This window comes from Lethenteron reissneri, chromosome 20 (assembly GCF_015708825.2).
Source record: "Lethenteron reissneri isolate LAM-NWPU_2019-01 chromosome 20, ASM1570882v1, whole genome shotgun sequence".
Classification (NCBI taxonomy): Eukaryota; Metazoa; Chordata; class Hyperoartia; order Petromyzontiformes; family Petromyzontidae; genus Lethenteron; species Lethenteron reissneri.
In genome coordinates this window covers 6,548,303-6,571,625 of record NC_083798.1, presented here as the reverse complement: position 1 = coordinate 6,571,625, position 23,323 = coordinate 6,548,303, and the positions used below count along the sequence as shown (strand labels likewise).

Genomic DNA, 23,323 nt, shown 5'->3' with positions numbered 1-23,323 from the left:
GACATTCCGAGAATTCCTGCGACTGGGGCCCGCCCTCGGCGGTGACGTAATTTTCGCGCGGTGAGGTCGAGATTTATTTTGATCACGTGGCAGCCTCGGTAGCCAATAGCCGGCCGTCGTTTGTAGGCCGCGCCCATGCCCATATATGGGTCGTGGCTGCATCGCGCGTCCGATTGGCTGCCGCCGATTTGGACTGATCCAAGATGGTAAAATATGTAGGGGGGGAACAGCTGAATTTGTACATTCTGTTAAAACGAATTCTTTCAAAGTATTCCACTTGAATCGACAATGGTTTGTCCCAAAGGTGGGAGTAGAAATGGTGGGGGGGGGCAGCGGGCAGTCCCCGCCTGGGTGTGATCGATTCAAAACAAAATCTAATCAAGAATGTATAGAATTGATTCTCAAATCGTAATTTAAATATATCTAGAGTTAACAACTGTATAGTATATTCATTTGCAATGCACAATATGGACTCGCATCGAAATAATTATTTGTGTGTGCATTTAAAAACAAACGTACACCGGAGACAGTGACTTTAACATTTCGATTCAGATCATTAGCAATTCACAGATTATCGGAATCGACAACAATTTATGATAAAAATAAAAAATAAAAATAATAATAATATTAATAATTTTTTTCTATTATTTTATAATATTATTTCTGTTATTATTTCAATTTGTATTATTTATTTTCACCTACTTGACTTTACCGAAAAAACCTAAGTGTATGAATCCTTGCAGTCACGAAAGCTTCAAATCTAGAATTATGTTGAATTTCTTTCGCACCGTACTTTCAACTATTTAGATTATTGTGCTGCTGTGAATGACCAAATGATGGGCCACTTTGTGGCCAGGCCGCTTTTGAAAATAAGTTAATACCTCAAGTGGGCTTTGTCTGGTAGGATTGGGGATGGTTTAGTTGGATTTTTATGGGTTTTGGGTGATTTGTTTAACTTTGGCGAATTGCCCGATGATGCTGGATGCAATTACCAGCGAAACGTCGTACTCAAATTGTAAATGTTGTGGTTTCACGCTTCAACACACCGGTGGGCTAAAGCAGTGACACTTTTTTACTGATTGGCCGTGTCGGGTGGTGGAGGGTTACGACACATTTATAAATAACGCGATCTAAACCCAAAAACGTTGATTATGAATTGTTTAACTTTCTTGTACTTTGCACTCCTATGCTGTTTTATGTATTGTTGTAACGTGCTAAAATAAGAGCTGTGTGGCTCATCGGATTTATCCAGTATAAATACATATTCTGATTCAACCACGCTAATTTTAGGTTAGCGGTTCTAAATAAATTAGTTTTCAAGGCATCACCAAATCTCTGGTGGTGGCAAGTGGTGGTTTTTATTAAACGCTTTTATTTAACTCTGTTGTTATATCCTCAAATCTTGTAACTCAATTTTAACCCACTTCCCAATGTGGTATCGACTGCAAACTTGGTTTACTGATGTCTTACTGATGACAATGCTATATTCTATCATAAAAAGTAAAAAAACATATTTAAAAACAATCTTAGTTATATGTTATGTTTCGGCTTGGGACTAATTGTCCATGGTAAACTGACGTTGGCTGTAATTGCCCACATCCCCTTACGTTATGGCAAGCCTCGGGGCCACTTCCAGGAGTCGTGGAGTTCTTCCATTAATAGCACGGTACATTTAATTAAAGCGTGTTTTAAAACGTTTCTTTAAATATTACTTTTACGGTTTTGTCATTCGCAAGATGATGCCATTGCTTGCCGGCGTCATAGTCCAAAATGTAACATTTCAACCAAAATGACACCGCCAATCACTCTCAATCGAGGATTACGCATAAGCAAATCCCCACACATGCCGACTGCGAAAACTTGGCAGGACCCAACTCAAAGAACACTCTTGAGACTCGGGAGACGCTCTCTCGTGGGTGACAACAAGCGTAATAACGCTACCAATTAGAAGACAAGATAAAAACGACCATTGGAACCTCCTTTGCCAGTAGCAAAATGTGATAATTGTTTTTTTTGCCCTTTTATCTGGCAACAAAACTGACACCTTTTTTACAAGGAGTAATGTTTGCAGTCGGAATGTAAACAAACAAAAAACACAACTCTGATCATGTATGCACTGTCCTTGAAATTGATTGGTCCACACCCGAGACAACTTTCCTTAGAGCCTAGTCTCACATGGTGTTGGACCAGATGATGCCAAAAGGCGCACAATTATCATATTTTTCTACTGGCAAATGAGGTTCCAACGGTGTAAATGCTTAACCCGAGCTCTCATACTCTGATGGTGCATTGTCTTTGAGTTGTGCGCCTTTTGGCGTCATCTGGTCCAACACCATGTGAGACTAGGCTCTAAGGAAAGCTGTCTCAGGTATGGACCAATCAACTTCAGGGACAGTGCATACATTATCAGAGTTATGTTTTTGTTTGCATTACGACTGCAGGTATTGTGGTCAATGCAAACATGACTCCTTGTAAAAAAAAAGTGTCAGTTTTGTTGCCAGATAAAATGGTAAAAAAAACAATCATCATATTTTTCTACTACCAATTGAGGTTCCAATGGTGTAAGTTCAGTTTCATCCACGACCACCTCCGATTCCGAATTCAATAGAATCGACGTGCGCGGTAACTGGAATCGCGATTCCGGGAATCGAGAGTCGCCGCCATTTCGCCGACGCCCGGAAGTGTGAGCGCAGGTCTGGTCCCGGTGCGTGTGGCGCTGCCTCCTTCCTTGCTGCTCATCCTCGCCTCGCTCTCTCTCTCTCGCTCGCGTCCACCCACGCCTCACCCTCGTCCACTTTGCTCCACCTTCACAGCAACTCCACCTTTTGCCCGCGATGCAATCAATTGCGTGGCTGTTGTAAAATTCGCTGCCTTCATATATGCGCGTGTCCTGTGCTTTTGCCGCTGTTGTTGCTGCTGTTGCTGCTGCTGCCACCGCCGCCGCTGTTTTAGGACGAAGCTGACATGGCTGGGCGTCTGCCCGCTTGTGTGGTCGACTGCGGCACGGGGTGAGTGGCCGACCGGTGTGACGCGAGGGTGACTGGGTCGCACATGCGGGTTGTGTGGGTGTGGGATTGGGCGACCAGGTCGGTCGCCGTAGTGAAAGGGCGTGAGTGGTTTTACTCGGGGTGGGTGCTTCAGTGAATGGGTGCGTTGGTGGTTGACTCCGTGGGTGATTGTTTCTATGGGTGGGTGAGTGATTGTGTGTTGGTGAGCGACTGGGTGTGTGAGTGGTAGTCGGTGACCGGGTGGGTGACTTCGAATGTGGCTATTTGGGCGTGTAGATGTCTGACAGATAGGTGGTTGAGTGTGTGAACGGGTGAGTTGGTGGCTCCGTGAGTGGGGTGTGTAGCTGTGTGAATAGGTTGGTTACTCGAGTGGGTTGCACAGTGAATGTCTAGTTGGTCATGGTTGCATGGTAACTTGGTGGCTGGATGAATGTGCAGCTGCCAGGTGAATAATTGGGTGCCGAGTGGGTGCTTGGGTGGTCAGGGTGATGGGCAGTGCCAGTTGATTGACAGGGTGGAAGATTGGCTGGGTGGGTGTGTCGTTGGTGAGGTTGCCGAGTGAATGACTGGCTGGGTGGCTTGACAGGTGCCTAAATGCGTGGTGAAATGGGTGGCTGAGTAGACTGCTGGATATGTAGAGCCAGGTGGCTGGGTGTGTGGTCAAGTGGGTGACATGATGATGGGTGGGTGAGAGTGTGGGTGGGTGAGAGTGGGTGGGTGAGAGTGGGTGGGTGAGAGCGTGTGGGTGGGTGAGAGTGTGTGTGGGTGGGTGAGAGTGTGTGTGGGTGGGTGAGAGTGTGTGTGGGTGGGTGAGAGTGTGTGTGGGTGGGTGGGTGAGAGTGTGTGTGGGTGGATGAGAGTGTGGGTGGGTGAGTGAGAGTGTGTGTGGGTGGGTGAGAGTGTGTGTGGGTGTGTGTGGGTGGGTGAGAGTGTGTGTGGGTGGGTGGGTGAGAGTGTGTGTGTGTGGGTGGGTGAGAGTGTGTGTGGGTGGGTGGGTGAGAGTGTGTGTGGGTGGGTGGGTGAGAGTGTGTGTGGGTGGATGAGAGTGTGGGTGGGTGAGTGAGAGTGTGTGTGTGTGGGTGAGTGTGTGGGTGGGTCAAAGTGGGTGGGTGGGTCAGAGTGTGTGTGGGTGGGTGGGTAAGAGTGTGTGTGGGTGGGTGGGTGAGAGTGTGTGTGGGTGGGTGAGAGTGTGTGTGGGTGGGTGAGAGTGTGTGTGTGTGGGTGGGTGAGAGTGTGTGTGGGTGGGTGGGTGAGAGTGTGTGTGGGTGGGTGGGTGAGAGTGTGTGTGGGTGGGTGGGTGAGAGTGTGTGTGGGTGGGTGGGTGAGAGTGTGTGTGGGTGGGTGAGAGTGTGTGTGGGTGGGTGAGAGTGTGGGTGGGTGAGAGTGTGGGTGGGTGAGAGTGTGGGTGGTCAGGTGGGTGATCGGGTAAAGTTTTTTTTATGTTTCGAGTATTTTTTTTATGGGTGACGAGGAACTGGGTGGGTCGCAGTGTCAGTAAGGAGTCCACAGGACTTGTGTGTGCATTTTAGTGTGGGAGGGGTATGTGCTGATGTGTGCTCAGTGCAAGGAAACGCTATCTGGACGCAATTACCATGAGTATGGTAACGTAGGGTAATAGTTTATATGGGTTTGTAAATGTGAATTACGTTTTATTTATATCTTTGAGTTGTGTAAATGTCGAGAGTGGTTGCATACGAGCGAGAAAGAGTTTGTTGTTATATCTGCGTGTCTATTTTTAAGTTTGTGAATGTATGTAATGTCTGTAATGTGTGTGAGTGGTGAAGTAACCTAGTTATCTCATGCTTCAACATTTACAAAAAATTTTGATGACCAGAAATGTTCCCGTTTGCTGATAAATGAACACTAAAGACTGACATTGCTTATGAGAGAATGTCATTTCGAACCAGTGTCTTTGATGAGATTGGATAATTGCTGTCAAATACATTTGGTGATGTAAATACCAACAGTTTCTCCCTTGGGTGTTATAAAGTTTTGCTGGCACAAACATGTACCACAGTATATTTTGACTTGTTAAATCATATGCACGTTTCTTTAATAACCCATCTTGTTTCAGTCATTATTGCAAATAAATAAAAATAAATAAATACACCATAATTAACACTTCCTTAAAGCAGAAAAATATATAGTAGGCTAGCAATCTGGATTATGGCTGTTCCTAACATTTAAACGCAGGCAGACACGCCCTGGCATCAGGTAACCCGGTGCTGCAATGGCAATTGGGCGAGCACTCGGCTGTGAGACTGTAGGAGTTTTAATTGACTTCAGGGTGTGTTGAATTGCCAAAGCAAACACTCTTTATCAGTCTGCCTTCATCTCCTCCACCTCTCTCATCACATCCCTCCCCGAGGCATTCTTATGAAACAGTGTTAACCCAGCAGAAGTTGCAAGCATAGTTAATGCCTCTTATTTTTTTCCAGGAAGGGCTCAATCGGTTTTAATACTTTTTTTAGGAGGGTCCTGCATTTGGATGTTTGGCCAATTATATTAATTAGCGTTTGGCATGTGGGAGGAAAACGAAGAACCCTGAGAAAACCCACCGTGAGTGCAAGGAGGGTAACATCTGCACGCATTCATTCCATTGCTGTACAGTACTTTAATGACATGGCCCACCATACAGCCCACGCCTGCAACACTTGGCATTCCCAGACAGTCACCCAGTCCAAGTGACAACCAGCTTTAATACTGCTGAGCTTACGAGATCTAATTATTGAACGGATTTGGGCGATTTGGTTATAATAGGCTTCCTTCAGCAAGCATCATCTTCAGGTGCCCTTGGCATAAAGCGCTCTGGATCCCCATGGCTTCTACTCCTGCTCAAAGCCTCTAGGTGGGCAGGTTCCACATTCTTTCTTGCCAGCTAGGTGTGTCCAGGGCGAAGGAATGTGAGGTGTGTTTAGACTGAAGTATTCCCGCAATATCCAGCCAGTTTGTGCGTGCGTTTAGCTATGTGTGCGGAGAAATGTGGCTTAGTGGTTACCGCCCTCCCCAGCAACCTGAGTTTGATTCCCGAACACAGCTAAATATGAGTGGCGAGTCATACCTGAACGAGTCCTGGGCCTCCCCTAGCCTTAAACGAGTACACGCTGTGATGTATAAACATCAGCAATGTGGAGACGAACACGGCCGGGCGTGGTAATGGCCACACCACCCTCGAGTGCAGTGGTTCTTGACCTTTACTGCTGCCTGCACCCCTTCGCTTCTCAGAAAGGTCATCTCACACCCGCAGAGGGTGCATGCACCAGAGCTCGCAAACGGGTTTTGATTCCTTACCCGTACCTGGCCGCACCAGGGTCGCAAATGGGTACCCGTACCCGTACCCGGCCGGGTACAGGTAGCCATATCCTACCCATACCCGTACCCGAAATGAGTGACAAACGGTGACTCACCAGTGACTCACGGCCTACCCGTACCCGGCCGCACTAGGGTCGCTAACGGCTACCCGTACCCGGCGGGGTACGGGTAGCCGGGTATCGGGTAGGGTACGGGTATCGGGTACCCGATTGCGACCTCTGGCGTGCACCCCAGGTTAAGAACCACACTGCTCTCGTGCATCGTGCCAGCCTTAATAAGTGGTCGCCAACAGCATTTGCGTCAACTGTCTTTGAAGGCTATAAATATGGATCGTTGGTTGTGTCTGTGTGCGCGACCTGTGTGTTGTGCTGGCACACCCTTACACCTGAAGTGGCTAAAGGTTTCTCATTTCATTTTGGTGGGCACTACGCACACAGTCACGCCACATCATTGGTAGCATGCGCAGATGTACTGATTGAAATTAATTCTGATGCTCCTGCCATACGCATCAAACTGAGTGTGGGAAGCAATTATTTTACCTTTCCTGCAAATTATGATTCGCGAATGTTAACGTTCAGGCGAATGGAGCGAACAAAACTGGACTAACAAGTTCAAACAAACAAGTTGGTATCACGATACCAAAATAACTGTTTGTAAACTCCGAATCATCACAATTGTATATCTGATAATTATATACGTATGTGTGTTGGTGTATGCACAATCTTGTCCACTGTATGTAGTATTTACTACTATAATGAGCCAAGAATGTCTGTGTGTCCCGTACGTGACGTCACTCCACGTCGACCAGCCCCCCTCATTAATAATCATGAACAGGTGACGTCCTAAATTTTTGACTTTCTATCTACGTGGCTTTAACGAAAGAACCATCAAATAGGTTACGTCCTCCACATGGACCCCCCCTCCCCCTCATTAATAATCCTGAGTGGGTGACGTCACTCTGCATGGAGACCCTCCCTCATTAATAATCATGAGCAGGTGACGTCCTCCACATGGACAGCCCCCTCCGTTAATAATAATTAGCGGGTGACGTCACTCCACATGGGGGGGCGAGGCGCCTCCTCCCCCCTCCTCGGCGTCAACTTACAACCCTCACGACAAAGGCAGAACCCTCACGTCACGCGATCTCCGTCACGCTGTTGAGACATCGAAGTAAAAAGGACGTCGTGATGAACAAGGGATTATAACCTTAAAATGAAATAAGTCTGTGTCACAAATTGCACACGAATTGATGCAATGGCTATCACGTGGCGGTCTGCATTTTGCTTGCAAGTTTCAGATTTACTGCAATACACCCGTCCTTGGACGGGCAAAAGGCTCGTTTGTAATAATGTGTCACCGCGTTTACTTTTTTGCACCTACTGTCCACTCAAGACAACCGTTGACGTGACCTTTGTAGGAAACTGTAATGTCTCTCCGTGAAGTGGATGTTATCTTGGCCGCTTGGGCAAATGTTTACATACGGACTGTACACATTAGTTGTGTAATGATTTGCCCTACTCCTCGACACAGTGCAATTCCATTGAAGAATCAAATATCGTATTTCCCTGCTGGTGGTGCATGTTGCACCTTTGGTGGCTGCAGAGTTTGCAGGGAGCAGTTGCATGAAAATATGCATTAACATTACATGGTCGTTTACATCCCTTTGTCAATGCACTGCTGGATGAAGACCTCCTTGTGCCATGTCAGCCATGTGGGATGTTTGACCATACTACGCCACACTGGTCAGTCTCGATTGGTGAATGGAGGGGTACCAGTTCAGTTATCACCCACCGTTGATGTTTGCTGAGTCCAGGAATCAAACTAAGCTGTCTGGGTTCGTAGCACAGTGAGCCATCCACTGCGCCATCTATCCCGCCTTGTAAAACATAAAGGAATTGAAAATAATTAATTCTTGAATGCCCAATTCGAGGCATCCATCCCAAGTGTAAGAATAAATTTTTTATTGATGTATCATTCACATGCTTAACACACACGTGACCTTATAACCATCGACACCAACTTCATCTAACATTGTCAATATACAATCGGCAGTAATGAGAATAAGGGCCATACTCTAATAGTATGGCCCGTATTCTGGCCCTTATTAAGCTGGCCCATAGTAATAAGGGCCAGTTTTCACTGAGCAGCATACTGTGCATCTCAGCCAATGGACCATCCTCACCTTCAGAATCATGTTACCTGGCAGCTCGTGATAAAGCCGAGCACTAACTCGTGCCTCTCTGTGCCAACAACTCCTGTCCCATTGCATGGCTGCTTTGGGTTAAAAGGATGTCGTCATCTCATAGAATCATGTTAAATTTGCTTTAAAAATGTAAAAAAAAGCTATCTGTAAGTTATTCATGGATTATTAGTCACTTTTCAGACCATACCATTGTTTTTGTGGCCAATTTACAGCCCTTCTTTCAACTCACTGCTGTTTAAGTGTGGTGGGGAAGCAGGACTACATATCAGTCGTCACTCACGTTAGTCATGGCTGGGCTCACAGTGCAGTTGTGCTAACCACTGTGGCATCGCTTTACCTATTTTTGAGCCATTACCCCCACTTTAATTTGTATCTTGACTTTCATTTGTATTATAGGTTGTACTTCATTGTTGTTTGAATTGCTTTTATTGCGAATAGTTTTTTTTTCTCCCGATACTATTCCGTATTTACCCAGGTCTCTTAAAAAACTGGGCTATTACAACCTGCTTGTAGATAAAGTTCACTTATGGCTGTATGACACGCCTGTCGCTGACACACTTGAGGACTTTTGTGCTGAACAGTTCCATGAACTTGTCACCCAACCGCACACTGTATCTGTAGCCCCAGTATGTATTTCCTGTATAGGGGCTTCAGATTTAGAAAACTTAAGGCAACCCTGCTTGGCAGATTAAAATTTGAGATTATGAAGGAACTCATGAGTACAGTTCTGGTACAGTACTCCATGCACAATTATACTCGACATGTATGGGGTAATGCTTGGGTAGGTTTGTATTTTTAAAAATATATATTGTGATTTTACGCTGCAATTTGACTTCTTTTGTAAACTATACTTTTTAACACTAGCTAAATATTTTATGACATTTTCCGGCTGTTGATTTCCATTGCCGTGCATTAAAATAAATACCAGCCCCCGTCCTGCTGTGCCTGGGTTAGGTGTACTCAATACACCTACATTTTTAATTACTGATAATTGCCAAAGCAGTTCACGTTCACCGAAATGGCCATATTTTTGTGGTCCCCCTGCCGTCTTTGTCTTTCTAACGGTACAGTGTTTTGTTGTATACAAGCATTGTAATTGTTTGAAGTCGGCTACCAACTTAGGTTGAGCCGGTGAATCTTTACAGCATTCACCAGACTCCACAGGATCTAATCCCAGTTATGGGCATTTGATTCTGTGCACAATCAGAGGTGCGTTACCATTCCTCTTGGCCATGTCAACACTGTGTCTGCAAAACCACTTGTCGGCACAGCTGGGTACAGCTGCGTAGGGTGCGTGGCATGGAGAGCTCATGACTCAGCCAGCCCAGCTGCCACCACCAAACGTTCCATCTTGCTCAGTCTCCCTCCATGGCCCACCGGGAGGGAATTGCATGCCGTTGACTTCAGGGAACTCAATTCTGCTGGGAAAATTGGTGAAACTGCGGGAAGCTGCTGGGAATTTGTCAACTCCACTGAGGAGCATTGGTTATGCGGGACAGGAAAATGATTGTCCTTATTTGCCTGAGGCTGTTGGTTGGGGGGGGGGGGGGGGGACCCACTCTGCAGATATTTAACACGGATCACATAATGAGGAAGCTGAAGGCATGTTGAAATTTGGCCTGGAAGTTCCACACTGTGCGGTTATGTAGCTGCAGGTTCTCCTTGTGTCTTCCGAGTTTGTGTGGCTAACATTATACACGCAGCTTTGCGAACAGCGCGGGAAATGAAAGTGTTCTGCCAACATCGCATGCAAATGCTATACTCTTATTAAATGAAAAAAAATGTCAGACATAACAAAGCTTGAGACTGTCTGCTGCTGTGAAACAAGAAGCCCTTGTCTTCCCTTTCCCTGTGCTTATAACGTTACAACTTAAGTGTAATCCAAACACACGTACTATATTTGTATTGTTCAGTTATATTTTACCATTTTGTGTTGTATACAGGCGTGTCACATTTAAAGGGTGAAACTCTAGTCAATTGATGTTTTTTTATTGACACCGATTCCCATGATGGCGTGAGATACGGTTGTGTTTAGACTGTATGCATTTAAATTGAATTGTGAATTGTGTTGTACTGTGAGAAATCCTAAGAATTTTGAGGAATACGTTCGTGACGTGCTGTGTTTTAATATGCACTCTTGTGTTTCAGGTACACAAAACTGGGTTATGCCGGCAACACGGAGCCACAGTTTATCATCCCATCATGTGAGAACGTTGGTGTATTTCACATTTACTGCCGTCATATTCAATATTTCAGGAGCCACAATGCAATGTGAATACGACATGGTCCTTAATAGATAACGTCACAAAGCAGTCCTTAAAGAGCCAAAGGTTGCCTACCCCTGCGCATGGTTAACTGGACTTCCATGGTGGACTGGACTTCCCAGGGTAAACTGGACTTCCCAGGGTAAACTGGACTTCCCAGGGTAAACTGGACTTCCATGGTAAAGTGGACTTCCATGGTCAACTGGGCTCCCATGGTAAACTGGGCTTAAAGAACCGCATGCGGCTCCGCAGCCACAGTTTGTTGACCCTAGGTAATGGACACAACACAGTCCTTCGAACATAATTTTTAATTGGACTGAGTGCAAAGCTTCCTGGGAGGATCTGTTCCAAACATGTGGAGAACAGACGGCAAGTGTCGTTCCCTCTGCTCATGAGAGATTTCTTTAAACTTTAAAAGTTAAAAGTTTAGGGAACCAAATGGTTTAGGTCATACTGTGTTTTAACGTCGGGAGACACAAGACATTGTTAGACTGAAAAAAGTTTGGCGATGTGTATATTCATTTGAAATTAGGTTCAAAGGGCTCAATATAATGTAGTAGGCCGTTAATAATTCACATTTCTGTCGGGTTTCAGTATCACGCGTCAAGAATTGATTATTTTTCATCCTATTTTACAGTTTGAATCGTACACCCTAATTTAATGCACACATCATGCATGTAGGCAAATTGTCACATGCCTGTAGATTGGGAGTCATGCAGTTGACACCTGAGTAAGATGCATTTTCTAACCAGAGCTTCCTCTAATATGAGCACTGTCGCAAACTCACATCTCGGCACATGCTGGGTGTTCTCATCATGAATGCTGTCTGTTCTTGTCGGGTCTCAAGCTCAGCAGGGGTGAGTCCGATTAGTCCTTAGATGGGAGATTGTCTGGGAATACTGGGTGTTATCGGCTTGAGTTGTGAGGAGGCCAGGAGATGGCAGTACTACAATTTAAAAAAAATATATATCTCTGCGGAGTGCTGATGTGGAGATGGCCTAAGACAGGAAGAAGTGGAGGAGGAGGACCAGGAAGATAAATGCCCTAAGTGAGCGAGGAAAAAGTGAAGAAGAAGATGATACTACGTGTGTGTGTGTGCATCTATGTGCAGGCATTGCCATCAAGGAGTCGGCAAAGGTGGGCGACCAGTCCCAGAGGAGGGTGATGAAGGGTGTGGATGACCTGGACTTCTTCATCGGAGACGAGGCCATCGAGAAGCCGAACTACGCCACCAAGGCACGCACGCCCGTCCAGCAGATTTTACATACACACTCGCTCGTTTTTTATTACTGGAGTTCACTGGCTTCTTGGTTTTTGTGCATTAACACTGAACAATAAGGGTTATAAACATGTCTTATTGTAGCCCTATGAGCCTTATTCATTAACATTGAACCCTAAGGATCCTGAAGGTATATTAGTGTTGCCTTATTAGGTTTGGACCTTTTAGCCAAACCATAACAATCCTGAGGGCACCGTATTGTGGTTCCATGGTCCTTGGGTGTTAATACTGAACCATGTGATTCCTAAAGTGGAATAGTCTGGTAGTCTGGCTCTGTGTTATTGACTGTCTATGAATGTACTGTGCCTGATAATTTTACCACCTCGTTATTGGAGTGTACATACGTAGGAGACGTTTCTGAAAATGTAATATTATCTACCGTCTAATATCTACCGGATGTTGACATCTCGTGAGTGCTTGACTTACGGGTGACCGACGTAACTTATTACTCATTGAGATATAAGCAGTGTATGTCACTACTAATATTATATTATTATTATATTATCACTACTACTGTTAGGTGTGATGCATATATCTTTCCATATGTAACAATATTAACATTCAAGTCAAGACACGTGTTGTCATTGTACGCAAACGAGTGTGTGCTTGGCATTAGTCTTGAATTATATATTGTTTAAACTAAAGCTATACCTGCTGACTTAAGTGTGCAAGCTACTTAAGCCCAGTTAAAGTGGATATTGACTTAAATAGTTGTCAGAAGTCAGAATGTATTCAAGCGATCTTTTTAAAATGCAATCACATATGCAACTATTTAAAAAAAAAACATTTAAACATGACTCCATTTCTTGGAATATATGTGGGGCCATTTGAGTTCAGTTGAGACTTGCATAAACACTTCTGGAAAACTGGCAGCCGGTACTATGTGGGCAGTTTTACGAAGTCGACACTTCTGCAGCCAGAGAAGGAATGTTAAATGTGTCTTTCCTTCGTCTGGCTCTCTGTTATGACCATTCTCAGATGTTGCATGTGGAAAACCATCTCATATTTAAGGAGCACATAATCACTCACCTCCCTGTTACTTTTTTTTATAGTTATCTACCACAATCATTGTTCCCACGGACTGCACAACTTGATACGTTCGCCATTATCAAGGACCCAAGGACCTTTTCTACCAGATGAACTGTCATCACATCCATACTGCATTCAGTGATTGCACTGTAGACTATAATAATTTTCTTTCTTCATTCACTTGACTTTTGAACTGCTCCACTTTGTAACTCTCCCAAATTTTCTATTCCCGAATTCCTATAACGTCTTTCACCTTGAAAAACATGTTTATTCTTATCTGCTGTACTCGCAATACTGCCGTCTCTTGCTAGCTACATTGCTGTTCCAGGGCTTTTGGTCGATGTTGAACAGCTTTGATTAAAAACAACACTGAATGCGTTTGTCTGTTTATAACAGTGGCCCATCCGACATGGCATGGTCGAGGACTGGGACCTGATGGAGAGGTTTATGGAGCAGATCATCTTCAAGTACCTCCGAGCCGAGCCTGAGGACCACTACTTCCTCCTGGTGAGGGGTTCGGGATGACTGCCGAATCGCACTCTCACTCCTGCGGCCGACAATTTATACACACAGATTTTTTAAATAGTGCTAGCACGGGTTTATTTATGTAAACTGTTCCTGTAAGAAAATGCCAAGCTGCTCAATGCTGTATATTTCCTGTATTGAATTTTTATTTCTATTTAGCCAGATTTCAAGTTTGGTAAACACGGAACTATTTAATACTAAACCATTTGCTGTGTTCACAAATGTCAGCGCTTTTATCAACATCCCAAAAACACACATTCTTAGCTTGTTTTCAGTTGAGGACTCGGCTTCAGTTTTTGTTCCAGCAATTGCTTTGTTTTGCAGGCCACATGACAGGGCAAGACAATGACCTGTTTACGCAACTTGTTTTCTTTTCTTCTGAAAAGAAACAAAGCAAATTTGCAAGATTTAATCTTTAATCTGGACATTCCCTGGTCAGCACACTTTACCACAGATGAGTCATACTTATCTCCTCAGCAACATGTTTGGACCCACACAAAGAGGGTTTTCTGCGTGGAATTGTGTGTTTAAAAAAAAAAATTACAACTCCTAAATTTTTTTATTTATTTAGAAAATGTCACTTCTGCACAGTGACTGCATAAGGGCGTTTCCCAGCGCAAGCAGGCCACAGCTAGTCAACGTGGGCAGGTTGAGGCCTGCTGCAATTCTGTAACTTCAACCTCCTGGCCTGAAGGCTTACCCAACGATATTTCTCGTGGAAACAGTGCCCCTGGGTTGCCGGCAATGTTGTCTTGCCGTTAATCGAGGCGTTGGTATTTACAGCTGCCTGCCCATAGCCCGTTTGCGAGCGTGAGCTTGCGTCGCCCCAAACTTGTTTTCAGCACCTGCTGCTTCTCGCTGCGTCCCCCCCCCCCAAACCCATGGACACCGCCCCTGCAAAGCCCTTACTTACAATGGGTATCGTAAAATTCCTCCTTTTGTTTTGGTGTCCTGTATTTTGTAAACAAATGCTTAACGTGCCCTATGATTACAAATGTTAAATAGGTTGTAATATTTATGTTTTTTCTTTTGTTTTGTCAAGCATGCTGCACTGTTATTTATTGCACTCCTCGATGGTGAAAATAGGTGTCACGGGTACCAATTTGCATTCAACATGACAGAATATAACCACGAGTCTAATTCATTAATATATGCATCTTTTCACGACTACCAGGAGTGTGATTATGTCGAAAAGTGAAACGAATCATCGTGGAAGGTTCACAAATTTGCTATTTTTTTGCCCTGACACCTGTACCCAACAGGCGACCTACTATTAGGAATAATGATATCATGGGTTTTTTTTGCACCTTTACAGCACATGAGTGCTTTGGTAATTCCCCAGAGAAATCATGGGGTGACTGCAGGAACTATGTTATCGACTCTGTTCAAAGTGACTCATGGGCGTATGTGTTAGTTAACAGCATAGCCATCTCTCACATGTGTACATACAATTAAAGAATAATCAAATAGTGGACGAGGGTGTTATTCACTATGTAAAAATCTGATAACATTTTGACCCATTGGGGCATAATATTCTAGGCCAATGTTTTCCAGCAGCAGCATTTGTTTAAGTAGGCAAACTGGTCCGTATTTCCTGTCCAAGTCTCAATGCTTTTGCCGTTATGACTAATTACCCATAAGTTGTCACAACACCATAACGAATATTGCACAATTGCAGACTCTACCGTATATTTAATGAAAGCAATTTGAACTACTTAAATCCACATGTACAGTCAAACAGGATAGAAACAAGGTGTTAGTGACGCACGATGTCAAAAGTCGACACGCTTCCACCTTTGTTCACGTAGCGCAGATTAATCTTCTCTCTTCTCAAGTCACTATTGGCAGAAATCACGATTCTTCCTAGAGCCCATAGTTTACAGAGAGTATTATAATTGGTGTATTTTTGCCCTTAGCCACTGCCAAACTGTCCACACAGTGTTTAGGGAGGGCTTGCTCATTAAAAGCACCCGAGGCACAGAACAGTAATAGGCTGTGATGGTCATACTGTTATACTATACTGATGGCTCCTAACAAAAATTGAATTTTTATTTAATTATCTCATTGTCCTGCTGCGGTCTAAAATAATGGCCTAAATTTTTACTCTTGAGTTGGTATGCATTATACACGTGATAAGGTGATGTCACTTGACATGCAAAGCATGATGATAGGAACGATCCAATGCTCAACGTGGCGCCTAGAAGCCGCCTTTTGTGTGTGTATTACTGTACTCGTATTGCATCCTGCATACACTTCTCCGTTGCAGCCCGTGCGCGCAGAGAGAATTATAACTGGTTCACTGTCGGTTTGTTCTGAGAGGGCGGTGGTGGTTGGCATCTGCTACACTGAGGCAGGAGGTAGCAGGGTAGGACCGGTTAAACTGCAGCGCCAGCAGACGACGTCCACCTGTGCCATAGTTTGGGGTGTGTCGCTTAGCCGCCGGGGGCTGGCACGCTGGCCCAGTGCGGTTTCGTAACTGTGCCGAACCAGCGGTGGCAGGGCCGACGCAGGAAGGCAGAAAACCACACACGATGCCGTTTCTGTAAAGGCCCCAGATTAACAGAGCTTCCCCCTGCCAGGATCGGTAATTTCCACTATTTGCCATTTCCTTATGAATTCCCGTAAAAAAAATGTTTAATTTGCCTTATGTAGTGCACATTTATGTACCGCGTGTATTTCTACAATGCCCTGTTGCCCTGTCTTATCAGTAACATGCAATTTAGTGGAAATAAAAGTCACGTTCTATTAATTCATTTAATTGCATGTTAATGTAAAACACAAATGAAGATGATAGGTCGCTGGTCCAAATCTCACACCATCATGGCATTTAGAGCTTTAATTTTATGCTATTGGCGAGAGGATCAGTGTATAAACCAAAACATTGATTAAAATTGATTTTAACGCTTGAGATGCGTAAATAAAATGTCGCTTGTAAAAATGTAATAAGAGGGTTTTTTTGTTAGAGCGCGTATATTTATATATATATAAATGTGTCATTAAAACCAGCCACCACCCAACGCAGCCAACTAGTAAGGGTTGTCACGTCAACAGAACATGTCAATTCGTCACTAGTACAGCACACCGGTGTGTTGGAGAGACATTTTTGTTGCCATGACATCTGCAGCCACCAGAGGCGCTACATTCCTTCTAGAGGATAACGTCGACCGAACGTGGTGGTGATGTTTCTGCTATGCGCAGTTTGTACACTCATTGTGATGAGAAGCACTGATTATATTATGCTTCTCGGAAGGGTGAGGTATCTGTATCTGCCATTATATTAAGTGGCTCACGTTCGATTCTCAGCCTCAACTAACAGCAATGGCAAGAACCGAAGTAACTCACTCCTTCCAAGAACTCGCCACCTTATTCTGACCTGCGTGGTGAAGTATGGTCAAATAACCTCCATGTCTGACATGGTGTGCGAAGGCCTTGATCCAGCAGTTAATTCATAAAGGTCTGTTAATAATATTATTATCATTGAAAAAATAAGTTACCAAGGCATAAAATGACAGTTGAGATCCCCTATGCAGTGATAGCGGAATCAGTTTGTGTTCATATGTAAAGAAAAATTACCCTTAATTACCACGAACTGATGTGTAATTTCATGTCACGGTTAATTATGCATGGTTGCCTGTGTAATACAGACGGAGCCACCACTCAACACCCCAGAGAACAGAGAGTACACGGCAGAGATCATGTTCGAGTCCTTCAACGTGCCGGGCCTCTACATTGCCGTGCAGGTAAGTGTCCCTCTGCTGCACCTCCGATTAGCACGTTTGGCTATGTACAGTGCGGAAGAAGTTAAACATACATACAAGCAGACGCGACAGGAGTGTCATCTTCCTGTTCATTTGCTTTAATTTCCGCTCCCCACAGCTGCTCAACTGCAATCCTGACACAACGACCCCTCTGAGACGCCACATCGAATTTCTCTGCTTCTGTCTTCTCCCAACACCTTTTTTATTTGGTTTGGACATTAACGTAAATTCAGCCCAATTTTCTCATTCCCTCGGGTATTTTCTTTCTCGCAAGTGGATGGACGTACGAGTGATTGCACGTGTTATCATGTCGGCATTTTGGTAGGCCTTCCCCTTTTATTTTTATCATTGCTATAGCAAATAAATAAAAAATAACTGCAGGAAATAATACAGTTGTTGGTTTAAGGGGAAGTGTTGTGTTTCACTTGATGGAACCAGTGGTCGAGATTAACAATGGAATGGCAGCCAAAGGGATAACACACCCAAGAGGTAATTCACCGCCGAGATGAAGCGATGCAATCGGCTCGTGTGCAGGAGCTGGATGGATTGTTGCCTCTTGAGACGGTGAGGAATGATAATGGTATAGGGAGGCTTTCATCCAGCAGTGGGTAGATCATGGCTGATGACAACATTCGCTGACTGGTATTTTTTTTCTAGGTGTGGTTGTGTGCACGGGTGTGGTTTGCACCAAATGTTGTTGAGTAAATTGGTGCGGCTCTGTTAAGTGTGGCTGTGTGGGTGTGCCATAGTGGGTGGGTACGGCTGCAGTGCATTGTTGTCGTATAGGAAGGAGCCTGTGGGACAATGCGGTATTGCATAGTTCGTTTACGTGGTATGTAACTGTTGGGTGGATGCTGCTTTGCATGATCAAATTCATCTTTCCGAAAGAACTCCAGTCTACCCTTGTCCACCTCTTTATTTCATCATTTAGATACCAGGACCACCTTTAATAACCATCCTAGGCACACATGCTCCTAGGTGCGTCTGTGTCATGATGCGCAACTATGTGAATGGGTTCGGTTGCCCCCTCTTACCTGCCATCCCAACGCGTCGCGTGTTTCAGGCAGTGCTGGCGCTGGCTGCGTCGTGGACGTCAAGGCAAGTGGGCGAGCGCACGCTCACGGGGACTGTGATCGACAGCGGAGACGGCGTCACCCACGTCATCCCCGTCGTGAGTAGCGCCTTGATTGAGCCGCGGGCTCAGTCGGACACAGTCACTCGGCGAAATACATTTTCTTTACAGCAGGAATGGAGAACCTCTGGCTCACAGCCTGGAAACGGCCCGCGAATTATTTTTATTGTGACCCGTGGCCACATGCATCTTAGCTGGCTATGAGAGCGAAATATTTTTAACCTGGCAACAACATATTGTTTCCGATTTTAGTGAACTCAGTCGCCTCTGCCACTGCAATAGGCCTCTTGCGGTAACATCAGTGACTGAGGTATGCATGTGTTATTGTGTGTAGGACCACCAATCAATATTTTGAAATTCTTTTCAGCCCATCCTGTGGCTTGTTTAAAAGCTATTTGGATACCACTAGCTATGAGTGGAAATTGTAAAATGCATAATCAGAAAGACACTAAGTGTATGCATGAGTTTTTAAAATTGTGTTTTTAGTGCCACGTTTGTGTACATACTTTTAGTACACTGCATATAAACACGTGTGCGTGTATATTAATATACAGTATATTCAATCTATACATTTTAACACGTAGGCTTTCGCGACCAGTATTATTCATTGTATTGTGTATTACTTAATAATCTGCTTCCAAGCTGCAATAAGCCTGGAAGCGTGTAATTAAGAAGTACATATTACAATTCCTTATGGAGGAATCACATACCAATTAACTGATTACGAATCTATTATATAATTACAATACCCCCCCCCCACCTCCGCCTCTGATCTCGAAACCTGATGGGGTTCAATGATGATGTCGTCCTGCATTGTTTAAGGCCGGAAGCAGGTGGATGGCTTCACTATTCTGGCAAATGGCCCGAAGATGCTGGATGTAATTTCCAGCAAAACGTCGTCCAACTCAAATTGTAAATGTTGTGGACTCACTCTTCAAGCACACCTGTGGGCTGAAGAAGTAACTAATTGGCGTTTTGTTAACGTGACACATTTCTTACTGATTGGCCGTGTGGGGTGGTGGAGGATTGCGACACATTTATACTTACGCGATCTAACACAGAAACCTTTATTATGAATTAATCTATACATACTTGATATGAATATGGAAGAGTTTTGCATGTAATTAGTTAATGTTTAGGATATTACCCCTTCTTAGAGCTTTTTTTTTATGCCGTGGTCATCCCTAAATTCTCGGGCGGTAGTGAAGTGACGAGAATCTGTGCGCGCGTGGCGAGCCAGGCGGAGGGGTATGTCATCGGGAGCTGCATCAAACACATCCCCATCGCCGGCCGCGACATCACCTACTTCATCCAGCAGCTGCTGCGCGAGCGGGAGGTGGGGATTCCGCCAGAGCAGTCGCTGGAGACCGCCAAGGTCATCAAGGTACTTGGTCTCACGCAGGACGATGCGCACGTGGGGTACGGCATGTGCCACGGAGCAAACCCACCTCTCGTGTTATAAGAATGCGTAACCCAAGAGCACGACCACCGTTATCTCTTTTTAACCTGGGTATGTGACGGTTAAATGTATTTTTATGTTCACGTTGGGGTGTGCCGGTGATGCAATGGTTGGCACACTGAGCTATGCACCTGGTGACCCGAGTTTAAATTCCGGACATGGTTAAACTTCAACCGTTCCTGGTTCTCCCACTTCATTCACCAACCGGCACTGACCAGCGTGGTGAAGTATGGCATGTTACATTCACCATCGTGGCGTGAAAAGACGTTCATCTAGCAGTGGATTTACAGAGCTGTGAATTCTATACTGTTGATATATCATCCATTGAACCGTTTATTTAAGAATTGGTCATATTCAATTTGTTTAAATTGTGTGCAAATTTATCCTTTAAGAAAATATTCTGAACAAATGAGACAACACGTTTAGCATGGCAGTAATTCCAAAGTAATATTACTCAAAACATTTGCTTGTTAACGCAGCTTAAAACTTATTTTAGCGCAGCTTAAAATTATTTTTTATACAGCCTGGGGGACGTGTGTACAAAACTATAACAGTTCTTTTACTAGCTTGTGTCTATTAAAAGGCACATGGAGAGCTTTAATAGTGGCCAATATAAGAGGTGCATTATTGGACACCGACGTGTGGATTGATGTCGAATAGTTTATTGGCTGTTGATTGAAGCTTGATATTTTTTCTTGTGGTTGACATTGAACCCATCGACTGAAGGTGGGATAGTCACTGCATGGCAATGAAAATCATATTTACATAAACTGATAGTGGCTTACCTGCTTTACTATCTCTTGAAGATCATCATCTTGTAGACCTGCATGCGATTGGGCTGGGTGTCTCTCAAATGATGTATGGATGATATGCCTAATCAGCATGCATCTGCCAATGGAACGCCACTGCTAAATGTTACGACCGCTCTTATATTTATTGGGGTGTTATCATCTCAGTAGTTTTCATTTCTAATATCGATGTTGCTCTCTTCACCAGGAGCGCTTCTCCTACATCTGCCCGGACATTGTCAAAGAGTTCAGCAAGTTTGACTCGGACCCTGGCAAGTGGATGAAGCAGTACACTGGTGTCAACGCCATCACCAAGAAGGAGTTCACCATCGACGTGGGTTACGAGCGCTTCCTGGGGCCCGAGATCTTCTTTCACCCGGAGGTTGGTAGGGAGACGGGGTTCGGGGGGACATGAGAGACACACTCCCTATTCGTGTCATCCTCTTTCTCGAGGGTTGTCGATGAGCATCACATGTCTACGCCTCTCCCTCTCCTCCGTCGTTAATCTGCATTTGCGCTACACCGCTCTCTTTGGGTAAATATGACGGTGGTTCCCCTTGTTCCTCCTGTTTCGGAGTAAGAAAGCCATGCATCAGATGCTCTGGATAATTACCTCCTAGATATACACCTCGCCTCAGAAATCCCTCTATATGATCACATTTTCAATGTAAGATGGATACCAAAGACATTTTGCCATCTGTCTTGGACCTAGGGCTGCACCCTTGTGTTAAACTATGTTTCAGTTGAATATGGATAGATAAATGTGATTATAATGGATTGTAAAGTGTATTGATCCATAAAAGAGGTTTATTTGGGTTAGATCACGTAAAGATTAATGTGTCGTTAAACTCGCCACACCCATCACAGTCAATCAGTAAGGTTTGTCACGTAAACAAAACGTGCCAATTCGTTACCAGTTGAGCACACCGGTGTGTGTTAGAGAGTAAACCCACAACATTCAGAATTCGAGTACAACGTTTTGCTGGTAATTGCAACCATCCTCATCAGATGACTGCCATAATTACGCAATCTCACCCAAAAAAATCTGTTGTGGATAATATTGGTTGCGTAAGCCTGCTACGTGTTCAAGTGTAATGAGTTATTGGTCTCGGCCCAGTCACCACTGGCTACAAAAAAAAACACGTACATTTTTTCCATCTACTCTGGCTGCATTCCAACTTCAAGAGTGTGACAAACATTTCCCTGTAGCAGAAGGCGACCCCAAAGAATTTCTTAAAGAAGTGATGATTACGCGGTGCCCTTCTCTAACGCATGGAGTGGTGCCCTGCTCTGCGAGAGTTCCGAGTCTGAAGGCTTGATGCTGATAACGGGACTGGAACAATATTTGTAAAAAGAGACAAAAACCTGAATAAACAGCCATGCAGGTCAGCTGTTTTACAAACAGGCTGTGCAAACGGCATTGTTACAATACGTCGTCGCTGTAGCCTTGTTCACTGCTATGTCAAACACATTCATCACTGCCCCCTTTTCACGTCCCATCTTGTGTGCACACGCATTCATGATCAATCATTCAGTGGCAATGAAACGAGTAATAACTGGTGCGTGGGTAATGAGGTAAGAAGCACATTTGTCACACAAAGTGCCTTCTGAATGTGAATTGCCTCGTTAAGTAGACCTTAATCTGTTTGGTGGATATTTTGTGCATTAGTCTCTAATAGAATTGTTATGTTTCACTGCAAAAAGGTCAAAATATACCCAAATAGGTTTCCGCCTTTCTAAATAAAGGACCTTGCATTGAACTATATAATGCATTCAATCGGCTGCTCGGAAAGCACCAGCACCAGGAGACTGCATTTACGAGCTGCAGCAGTGGATAGAGCAAGGACACATCCGAGCGCTGTGTGGCCTCTCGTCTCCCGCAATGAAACGATCCAACCAGCACTTGCACACGAGCCGATTTCATGGCTCCGTCTTCCCTTCTTTGGCTACCCATCCGTAGTTAGTCTAGACCGCCAGCCATCAACAATCCCTTCTGGCGATGTCTTCCTACAAATCCCCACTTGATGGACTATTGTCAAGAAATCTTATCTTATCTTAAACAAATTTATATAGCGCTTTATCCAAGGCGCATTACACAAAATTAACAATAGTACATATGAATGTAATGGTGGAGATGAAGTAAATTCAATAGATGAGAGGAAGCAATGGGCAAATCTGTGATGCTTGTATTCAGTGAAAGCGAAAATTATGACATTAAATGATGATGAATGCATTGAATTATGGGAAATGAGTGAAAACAATATGAGGGGGAGATTAAGGGGTCGTGGGGTGAGCTAGGGATAATAAGTGATTTTTGAGTGCAGAGCGGAAACGAGTGAGCGAATGTTTAACGTGGAGGGGAAGTTTGTTCCAGTGAAGAGGGGGGGAGCAAGAGGAGAAAAAGAGCAAAAGCGTGGAGTGAACGCAACGAGGAGGAGGAATAGAGATTGATTATCGTGCACAATCTGTGCTTGGCTGTTGGCTAGGAATGCTCCTTGGTGGCACCCGCGCACTGCATTTTGATGCGAGTCCGTTGGAGCCGTCGCGTTGTGTGCGGTGCACGTGG

At 44.5% G+C, this 23,323-nt stretch overlaps 1 protein-coding gene across 2 annotated transcripts in view; it reads left to right on the top strand.

Moving 5' to 3' along the window:
- Positions 1-2,625: 2,625 nt before the first annotated feature.
- The window catches only part of LOC133344652 (actin-related protein 3), a 37,010-nt gene continuing 16,312 nt past the window's right edge, over positions 2,626-23,323 (top strand). The window contains exons 1-9 of one of the 2 annotated variants that reach the window (XM_061554689.1): positions 2,626-2,693; positions 2,953-3,008; positions 10,672-10,727; positions 11,899-12,023; positions 13,492-13,602; positions 17,265-17,360; positions 18,442-18,549; positions 19,751-19,894; positions 20,966-21,139. In XM_061554689.1, coding sequence (XP_061410673.1) covers positions 2,965-3,008; positions 10,672-10,727; positions 11,899-12,023; positions 13,492-13,602; positions 17,265-17,360; positions 18,442-18,549; positions 19,751-19,894; positions 20,966-21,139 — 858 coding nt within the window. In that variant the 5' untranslated portion in view covers positions 2,626-2,693; positions 2,953-2,964. Of the gene's footprint in view, positions 2,705-2,952; positions 3,009-10,671; positions 10,728-11,898; positions 12,024-13,491; positions 13,603-17,264; positions 17,361-18,441; positions 18,550-19,750; positions 19,895-20,965; positions 21,140-23,323 lie in introns of both variants that reach the window. The other variant, XM_061554688.1, reaches the window with a different exon arrangement.